Source organism: Megalops cyprinoides, chromosome 11 (assembly GCF_013368585.1).
Source record: "Megalops cyprinoides isolate fMegCyp1 chromosome 11, fMegCyp1.pri, whole genome shotgun sequence".
Lineage (NCBI taxonomy): Eukaryota > Metazoa > Chordata > Actinopteri > Elopiformes > Megalopidae > Megalops > Megalops cyprinoides.
The window spans coordinates 7,629,076-7,639,367 of record NC_050593.1 but is presented as its reverse complement, the minus strand read 5'-3'; the positions used below and the strand labels follow the sequence as shown (position 1 = coordinate 7,639,367).

The following is a 10,292-nucleotide window of genomic DNA, read 5'->3' as shown; positions in this document are numbered from 1 at the left end:
ATTTAAGCCTTCCAACTACAGCATGGATGAGGATGTACCCCAAACCCAGTGTGTGCCAGGCAAAAGTGCGTAGACGATGTAACAATCAGGCATGTCTTTTGGTCCTGTCAATTTGCCCAGGCAATCTGGGCACATTTTACAAACTGGCTGGACAGGTTCCTGGGATCTGTGACAGTATTGGAAATGTTGTCTTCCATGGGTGGGTATCAGAATCCAAACCCCCACCAGGCATGGAAAGATTGTGGGCAATCCTGAACTGTATTAAAGAATCCCTACGGAAAGCGAGAAATGTATTGGTTTTTAAAAAGTTCACTGTATCTACCTCTGCTGTGTGCCAAGTTGCTCTGAGTGCAATCAGGGACTATGTACTAAGGGACAGGAAGAAATAATGAAAAGAACTATCAGTTCAAAAATGGAAGCTCGAGAACAATAACGAGCTGATGTATGCACTCTTACATAGATGAGGTTGTGTTGATGTCTTGTTTATCCTACTTTAATGCATACTGCATGAATTGTTAATCGCCACAATATTAAATGCTTTTTCCCCAATATCATAATTTGAAAATGTGTATGTGTGTGTGTGTGTATCCTTGAACCAGTAACGTGACTTAAGATCAGCAAGGAGAATGTAATTTCTGCTTTATGAATTCAATTAAATTTTTCAAAAATTGAATTTGTTCACCCGGGGCGAGGCATTGCACTTCATATGCGCTGTCCCCTGCGAATTCCCCAAATGTGGGAATCTCAACTGCATGATTTCTGGTAGTGGGGGACCGCATTTGCGCTCTCCCCTGATTTTTGTTCTTCAAAAATAGATGGTTAATGCCTGTCACATACAGTATGTATGTGTCATATATGTAAAAATGTGTAAGGAGTGGCATGTGTAGTCGTGTCTGTTAGTCAGAGCTGTGAGCTAAGAGCATTTAACATGTTATTTTTGACTTGTAAGTGTGCTGTGTGTCAATTTTACATGGAAAGATGCTGTAGCATCGAAGTGAGTATACAGTTAAGAATGAGGTGTACTAGTCACTCTTTTGACTGGATTTAGAAAAAGACCGCTTTCCACTTAACAACGTTATTACACTTACTGAAGGTTGTCTTGCATTAACAAGTCATAAAGGGTGGTAAGTGTATGGTAAAATCCATAAGACGTCATGCTGAAATTCAAGGGGACACGTTTAAGAATGCTGTTTGAAAATCTAATTGTCGCTTACGGCCATACCACCCTGAACACGCCCGATCTCGTCCGATCTCGGAAGCTAAGCAGGGTCGGGCCTGGTTAGTACTTGGATGGGAGACCGCCTGGGAATACCCGGTGCTGTAAGCTTTTTTCCTCCACAGGAGGCGCTATTTGACCACAAACGGAGATTTCAACTGCCACATTAAATTGCATTACTATTATTCTTTCCTTTCAGCGTCTATTTATTTGTCTTTTTTGATAGAATCATGTACAGTCAATTAACGTGATCTAAGGAAGGGCAAACGCCCGCAATCGGCCAAAGTGACTAAATGTTCTTCATCTGGAAGCTCCGAATCTGTCAGACACAGCACCTCAAAAGCTGAGGGAACTCATTACCCATCCCACAATTGTGTACAGCTTTACTCAGGTGCAAGTTTGTTGGTTTAAATTCAACAGTAGTGAATGGAAATTTGTAAATTTAATTGAATCTATTCATAGATTCGATGTCAAAGCTTGTAGAATAAAATTAACAGAATCTCCTGGAAGATCATGTATTTTTTAACTGAGCATATCTGATCTGATTATTTCGGAGGACATGAGTTTACAGAAACAGCCAGGTTAACGTTAACTGAGTTAGGCTGTTATAGAGCAGGTTTATGTGCTGCAGTGGTAGCATGCTTGGTTAGGTTTACACGTGGTATCGTTCCTACATGTTTGAAAGAGCTCGCCCGCAGAGTCCCCAGTCAGTTAAAAAAGCGAAGACTTTCTGTGGTGCCGTGAAACGGATGAGGGCGCTCCAGAACTGAACGTTCACGTGTCTTCCTCCGGAACATGGATGGGAATGCAGCCTCATTCTGTGAGGAATTCAAATGAAAAGCATCAAACGTGTTTTATTTATTTATTTATTTATTTATGTAAACAAGTAACCGAATTGTACACCGTCGATCGGAGTATCCTAGAGAAGCTGTTTTTTTTTCTTTCGTGTAAACGGCATTTATAGCAATTTCTGTCTTCCATGTAATCATGTATTTCTGAAAATACAAATGTACAGTGTAGAGTCATGGGGAAATCGAAGGTTTTTGATAGGCATGTCGCGATTAAATAAAACATAAGCGGTATTTTCAATACAAAAGGTTGAATGAGGTATAGGCTATCCATCAGCCGTGCTCTTGTGGCGCTGAGCAGCCCACCTGCAGGACGTGGCAACCATCAGTGTAAAGTGCATGGCGTACAGTGACGCCTTTTTGATTGTGGTACATTCATTCTTACCTGACAGCGGAGGTACTATTATCAAGAAGGTGAGACCAGTCATGAATTCCGGTTGTGGTGACCCCTGCAAATTCCCACATGCTTATCTGTCATATATGTTCGAAAATGTGCGAGAAGCGACGTGTGTAGTAGTATTCATTAGTTGTTTTTTTTTTTCTTCAATTTCAAGTGTGTTCAATCACTTACTGCTTAGTTTCAAACAGATCACAGGCACGAATATCCGTTTGGAGAAATCTTTGTTATTTACGATAAAGAAGAAGAGCACTTTCCACTTAAGAACGTTATTACTATTTCTGTGATGATTGTCTTGGATTAACGTTTAGGTTTTGAGGACACGGAAGTTATAAACGGCAGTAAATGTATGGTAAAATCCATAAGACGTCAAGCTGAAATTCAAGGGGACACGTTTAAGAATGCTGTTTGAAACTGCAGTTGTCGCTTACGGCCATACCACCCTGAACACGCCCGATCTCGTCCGATCTCGGAAGCTAAGCAGGGTCGGGCCTGGTTAGTACTTGGATGGGAGACCGCCTGGGAATACCCGGTGCTATAAGCTTTTTTCCTCCATAGGAGGCGCCATTTGACCACAAACGGAGATTTCAACTGCCATATTCAATTGCATTACGATTATTATTCTTTCCTTTCAGCGTCTATTTATGTGTCTTTTGATAGAATCATGTAGTCAGTTAACGAGATCTTAGGAAGGGCAGACGCCCGCAATCGGCCAAAGTGACAAAGTGTTCTTCATCTGGAGGCCCTGAATCTGTTAGACACAGCACCACAATTATGTACAGCTTTACTGTGGTGCAAGTCAATCGTAGTGAATGGAAGTCTGTAATTTTATGTGACTAAATTTAATTTATTTATGGATACGTGTTTTTTTTTTTTTACATGTAATCGAATTGCACTCCATTGATCGGAGTATCGGAGTGCCTCTTCTCCGTAACTTCTAAGCAAACAGCCTGCTTCCTGCAAATTCCCTTCCAGCACTCTCCATAACATCATTCAGCAACAGTTATTATTCGGGCTTCTCTTTTCCTTTTGTACTTTGAAAGCTTGTCTTTCCCTTGCTGGTAGATGCAGGTACACATTTTCTCCGTTGCAAGATTAAAGAAAGACTGAAGACAGAAAATAATTATTAACAAATATAGCCAAGTTATCTGGCTGGAAGCTAACAGTGGCTAGATCTAACTAGCGAATAAATATGTTGTTACGATGCTACTGCTTACAGTAGCCATCCATTATCAAATTTCAATTCACCCGGCTTTCCCGACTACAAATTTTGTTTTGCGTGATAATGTTTAGCTCGAAGTTTCGATGATGTTCAAACAGCGTGTAAACTGAGAAGTTGGTAACATTATTATTACCACTCTGTCCCTAACCCTAACCCCCACTCTGCGCCTACCACTGTCGTTGGTAAGAGCTCCCGTGTAGAGAGTGCTCCATGACAACGGGTATGACGTCACATCCGACACAGACACCTCGCGCTTGACGGACCGGTGGGAAAATCACTTCCGTATCCCTTACGTCACTGACTAATCCTTCATACATTCGTCGCAGCGAGCAGCACGGAAACAGTACACGGAAGTAGTAGCGTTACTATGTGGTCTTCAGTTGCAGAAAGCCAGTAATATAGCAAGCGCTGTGTGGTTCCAAATAAAAGGATTACATGATTTTTTGTGATGAAATGTCGCATTGTTCCTTAAAACTGAAATTGAATTGTTGAAAGGTAAGACTGCGAGCCCTGGCAAATAGTTCCTATTAGCTTGCTTAGCTAGACTAGCTAACTAGATAACCATAACAGTTAGCTGACTGTAATTTAACCATCCTAAGTTGCTTTTTCTCATTAATATCTGGTATTGACTCGCTAGTCAGCGTTTCATTCCAAACTGGCTAAATCACAGTTTTTCTGTCGAAAATGTAACATGTAACCGGTTAGCTAAAGTAACTAGATCAGCTAGTAATATGACGACGTGCTGGACTGGTGAGATCTTATCTTATACCTAGGATTATGTGTCACTTTCCTGTCAGTGTGTATCAAAATAATTGAATCAAATATATATAAGTATGTTAAATGCTACATGTATATTTTATTTCGGTTTTTGGCGATATTCTACTCTGAGGCTAAAAAGATAGAAGGACAGTAGTAGGTAGCTGTAGGGACCCGACAGGAAATCTTAATTTGTAGACTACAAAAACTAATGGAATGGTATACACATCTGTCTTGCAGGTAAACATATGGTCTTTCAGGGATATGCTTGGACAAATGTCTGGGTGAATGTGACAACAAGTCTGAGCAGAGAAAAATGGGCCAGAGAAAGAGGGCAGCGATCAGGGGCTCCCTTGCAAATCAAATCATGGATGGAATCACACTTGGACACCAGGACTCTCCCAAGCACAATATATGCATGGTGTCTGATTTCTTTTACCCTAATATGGGAGGTGTTGAAAGCCATATTTACCAGCTGTCACAGTGTTTGATTGAGAGAGGACACAAGGTGATAATTGTCACCCATGCTTACGGAAACAGAAAAGGGGTCCGATACCTCACAAATGGACTCAAGGTGTACTACTTACCCCTGCAGGTGATGTACAACCAATCCACTGCAACCACCTGCTTTCACAGTCTGCCTCTGCTTCGGTGTGTGTTTGTCCGAGAGAGAATCACGGTAGTGCATGCCCACAGTTCCTTTTCGGCTATGGCCCACGACTCCCTGTTCCATGCTAAGACTATGGGGCTGAACACTGTGTTCACAGACCACTCCCTCTTCGGCTTTGCAGACGTGAGCTCGGTGCTGACCAACAAGTTGCTGACTGTGTCACTGTGTGACACCAGCCACATCATCTGCGTGTCCTACACCAGCAAAGAGAACACGGTGCTGAGAGCAGCCCTGGACCCAGAGATAGTGTCTGTTATTCCCAATGCCGTGGATCCCACCGACTTCACTCCAGACCCCTCCCAGAGGGACGACAGCAAGATAACAATTGTGGTCATCAGCCGCCTGGTCTATCGAAAGGGTAGGAGAGATGGATCTCACAGATGGATTGCTGTGTTGTGTTCTGCTGAAACATTCCAGCTTCCACCAAACTATCATCTGCATCGCACTTAATGCAGAAAATGACAGTTATGAACTTTTTTTTTTTTTGCACATTTATCACCCCACATTTAGGTTTCAAGATTCTCAAATTTTTATTTCCTGCTTCATTTTCTAGGAATTGATTTACTTGGAGGTATAATACCAGAACTCTGCCTCAAATATCCCCATCTGCATTTTTTAATTGGTGGAGAGGGACCCAAGCGAATTGTACTGGAGGAGGTCAGAGAGAAGTACCAACTCCATGACAGGTAGGTTTCCAGTGGGACACTATATAGTATGCACATGGCCAATTTCCACTTCATTATGTAGATCAGTTAGATGTGATCAAGTGAATGGCAGATCATAAAATCTATGTTCATTATTTGATGCTTGCTAAAATACAATTTTAGCAAAGTGTTCAGTTTTTATACCTGAGATGAAGGACAGTGCTTTATGTTTTGGTCATTCTCTTTTAGCCCACAGGTTTTAGTGAAAGTTGGACAGTCACAGCATAGTATTATCTTTGCATTTTAAACACTTGTTTTGTGGTGTTTATTTAAGGCACTAAGGGTGGTTGCATGGTTTGCATGAACAAGGGCTAGGGCTTATACCAGTTTAAATCAAGGTTTGTTTAAAAGATTTTCAAGGTCTGTTGCGTGTGTTGCACAAAACCTTAAACTTGGATTAAGTCTAATTTGAGTTTAATTCTGGAATTTATCTAGATTTTTTTGCTCTTCAAAGTGAGATTAAATTTTATCAGATTGTTGCACAATTTTCAATTTTGATTTAAATCATGATTGAGGATGAACTTAGGTTTATGTTGTTACAATGTTTATCAGTATCTGTTCATACTGTGTAAGTATGACATATGCCTCTGTATATTTCAATCCACTTTTTACATTGCAGGGTACGTCTTCTAGGGGCCCTGGAGCACAAAGATGTGAGAAATGTCTTGATTCAGGGCCACATTTTCCTCAACACATCTTTGACAGAGGCCTTCTGCATGGCCATTGTAGAGGGAGCCAGCTGTGGGCTACAGGTAATTAAGCCGTTTTCTTCTTCCATCCAATTTTCTATGTGTAACAGCTTTTCAGATATAGTTACAAAACAGTTACTTGTGCTCTTTGCAGGAATACCCACAATTTTTTTTTAGATATTCGCAATTTTAGAAAAATTTCCCATCGCCTAACATGGACAGAATATTCAGAATGTGACCATTCTAGCATGTGCAGTGACATCACATTAGACCTGCTACAGTGGCTGCAAATAGACTGTCTCTCTAATTATTATTCCATCATTTTTAATTCAAATATTATGAAGAACACTTGACTCAAGAAATATTCTGTGATGTGTAGACTAGGAATACTAATGAAAATGGAGTGTTTCGTCCTGTTCATCTTTGAAAAATAAAGGTGGTCCGATTAGAACTCGTAGAGCTGCGTGCATATCAGATAAACCTTCGATTGACAGATTTGTTTTCCTGTTTTCCCCACAGCATATATACCATATACCACCTTTTATACAAGTCATTTGTAGCCAAATGTGATTCAAAGAAAAGATAGAATGAATACAAACATGAAATAGCAAAGACAATTCCTGAAAGAATCTAGCAGAGAGCCACATGCTAATTACTTATGCTTTCACACCAATGCATGTCTCCTACATATCCTCCTACATGAAATTATGAACAGGCTAAATAAGATGTACAGTATTGAAAGCCTTGTGCCACAAGTATATTTTGCCTTTTCAGGGTGGCTGTAATATAAAGGCACCTTAGGAACAGGCAAGTGGTACAAACTTCCACATTGAACATGAGAATAGCAACAGTGGTGCCGGTGTTCAGTATTATGTATCTCCCACATTTCATGCACTGTATTACAAACTCCTGAAGAAAAACCTCAAGGCGTCTTGATGGAATAACCAGACACATGATATAATGGTGATGTTCAGCTCTGAAAGGTAACTCAGTGGATGACATTTATAACATGAAATACGTAGGGTATGTAGACCTGTACAGCATATCAAAAAAAAAGGTGTGCTTTTGGTAATTTAAGTCAAAGGTTAACAGCTTGTGTGTGTGTGTGTGTGCGCTTGATCTGTGCTTTATCTGTGCAGGTGGTGAGCACCAGGGTGGGAGGAATCCCGGAGGTCCTGCCTAAGGAGCTGATCACCCTGTGTGAGCCCACGGTCAGCTCCTTGTGTGAGGGGCTGGAGATGGTGATTGCCAGGCAGCGCGAGGGCACCATGCCGCCCCCTGCCACCATCCACAGCAGAGTCCGCACCCTCTACACCTGGAGGAACGTGGCTGAGAGGACGGAGAAGGTGAGGGAAATGTTCATTTCTGCGTCTCTCCTTTCCTTCTCTCCCTCTCTGGACGGCTGTCAGTATCGAAATCGGCATAGATTCGGACCACTAAGATTATGGGATTAATTTCACTACATCTGTGGAGGTGTGCAGTTCCAACTCATACGCACCAGTGTCGAAATCTGGATATTAGTATGAGCAAAACAACATCACCTGCAGGCGTGCCACCATACATTAAACTGGAGAAAAACTCAATTAAAGTGACTGACTTAAATTTATGCATCTTGTATAGAAAAGGCACTCCACAAGTAAAACATCATGTGCCTCAATCAACACAAGTGCAGCATGTTTGTATTACGGGCCTCTTGAAATAGATGAGATGTTGCTTTAGTTTTCCCCTTTGTCTGAGGTGTTTGCAGATATTTGTAACAACCACCACACCACCTGATTTCACTTATTAGAGCCCTTCTTTGGTTGAAGAGGTAAGCTAATTAGATAAATCAGGTGCAGGTGGCCCTCAAGGATAAGAGCTTGACACCCTTTCCCAAGGTTTGAAGTGAGAGAATTTGGGCAGTCAGAAACAGGAAATTTTCGGATTTTCTGAATGAAACTTCCAGAAAGGAGAACGTTGTTGTAGATTTACTCTATCTGGATTTTATTTGAAAGAATCCTTTAAGGTGTGAATAAATGTCGCCTTCATATTTTATGATCTTTTTTTGCTTTGGTGTGGCAGGTCTATGACAGAGTGGACAAGGAGACAGTCCTGCCACTTCACAGACGTCTCCACAGACTGCAGGCGCACTGCGGCCCCGTTGCGGGGTGTATCTTTGCCTTCATTGCAGTCCTGGACTTCCTCTTCCTCCTCCTGCTGCAGTGGCTCGTCCCAGATTCAGCCATCGACCTGGCTGTGGACGCCACTGGCCCCCACGCTCGGTGGAAGAGGAGCGGGAACAGAAAGACCTCGGCGGGAACAGAAAGACCTCGGCATGAACCGTCGTAACGGCACAGGGCTGGGTTAGCATGCTGCCCTGAGTATTCAGGTCCACCCCCTCTTGGTTACCTTTAAAATTTTTTATCATGCATATATATGCCAATGCCTGAGGAATATGTCCTTGAAAAATAAGTACAATGGGGTATGATGCGCTCAGGTGGGCATTGTACTGCATCACACGTCAGATCTGCTTTCTGTTCCCAGTTTAAGGGCTAAATGTATTGCAGTCTGTTCCAGTTTCCTGGGCTGATATTCACCGCCAGTCTGTTTTAAAAACAGCTTTGATGTGTAGATATGTTGAATCTACTTACTTTTGAGTGGTTTTCCTCATGACTGTATTTTTATTTTTTTACCAAAATGAAGAAATAACAAAGAAAGGAGAAACTTGTTTGCTGCTAAATTCAAGTACAAGTACTTCACACTCCATGTACATAAAATGAATAAATGCATTAGGTCAATGTGTCAGTGGGGAAAGGAATGATGAGAAAGCAAATTGCGGGGAAAGTTTTTGATTGGATGACCCAAGCATTCAAAATATGTAAATACATGAGAAGAATATGCCTTGTATTTACCAAACATTCTCAGTATGTCCTTCTGAACAGATTAAACTGTAGGGATCATTTCAAAGTACCTTTTCCAGAAATTCTAAAATTGATTTCACACTGGATTACATACACATTTTAATGATGTCCTTAAAGGGCTTTGAGCACATGATTAATATCCCCAGCTGAAATATGCTCTCTTATCCAGGAATAAAAAATATATTAACTATATTTTCACGCTTTTTTTCCATTTGTGATTTACATATCTTTATTCATTGCATTTGCCTCGAGTTATGTAACGTGACACATGGGGTGATTCGCACTCCAGCATATCATTGGTTGAAAAATACAACTGCGAAAGGGAACACCAAACTAGAAAAATGCAGACAGGTGTACTGTGTTTTGTGTTGTCTGTTTATGACTGTTCAAGACTATGCACGTGGTTAATTACTGTCACAGGCTAGTACTTTGGGAAGAAGATTCTCCCAATAAGTAATTGCACGTCAATATGCAAAGTCCCACAAAACGCACACCGTGTGAATGGTTGTATGTTTAGTAATCTCTTACGGTACCCTTATTTTTTCAGTTCTTTTGGTTAAGGTTAATTAAGTTAAATTGTGTGTTTGCATCTATATGAATTCTTTCCTGTTTTTGTTGTTATTCATCATTACCATTCTTAGTTCAGAGGTTTGTTCCATTTCCTCTACTCGAGCAGCAGTGTGGCATAGTGGTAAGGGGCAGGGTAGAATTCCCTGTTGGGGAATCGCTGTTGTACCCTTGGACGAGGTACTGAACCCACACTTGCCTCAGTAAATAACCAGCTTTATGAAGGGATTAATTGTAAGTCGCTCTGCATAAGAGCCTCTGCTAAATGGCAGTTTTGTAATGTGATGTGAGAGAGGCCTAAGGCTTATTAGGGGCTGATCCAG

The 10,292-nt window shown here is 41.3% G+C and overlaps 1 protein-coding gene and 3 non-coding genes across 4 annotated transcripts; all 4 read left to right on the top strand.

The window, feature by feature from the left end:
- The first annotated feature begins 628 nt into the window (after window positions 1-628).
- LOC118786324 lies at window positions 629-794 on the top strand. Its single transcript, XR_005005324.1, has one exon. It is a non-coding gene; the product is annotated as a U1 spliceosomal RNA (small nuclear RNA).
- Window positions 795-1,208: 414 nt separating this feature from the next.
- On the top strand, window positions 1,209-1,327 carry LOC118786330. The gene has a single exon (XR_005005330.1). It is a non-coding gene; the product is annotated as a 5S ribosomal RNA (ribosomal RNA).
- A 1,559-nt stretch (window positions 1,328-2,886) lies between these two features.
- LOC118786342 lies at window positions 2,887-3,005 on the top strand. The gene has a single exon (XR_005005336.1). It is a non-coding gene; the product is annotated as a 5S ribosomal RNA (ribosomal RNA).
- A 1,032-nt stretch (window positions 3,006-4,037) lies between these two features.
- piga (phosphatidylinositol glycan anchor biosynthesis, class A) lies at window positions 4,038-9,076 on the top strand. The gene is made up of 6 exons (XM_036541108.1): window positions 4,038-4,178; window positions 4,680-5,467; window positions 5,663-5,795; window positions 6,433-6,565; window positions 7,642-7,848; window positions 8,564-9,076. Exons 2-6 carry the CDS (start codon window positions 4,756-4,758, stop codon window positions 8,828-8,830), a joined length of 1,452 nt encoding a protein of 483 aa, XP_036397001.1. The 5' UTR covers window positions 4,038-4,178; window positions 4,680-4,755; the 3' UTR covers window positions 8,831-9,076.
- Window positions 9,077-10,292: the final 1,216 nt, after the last annotated feature.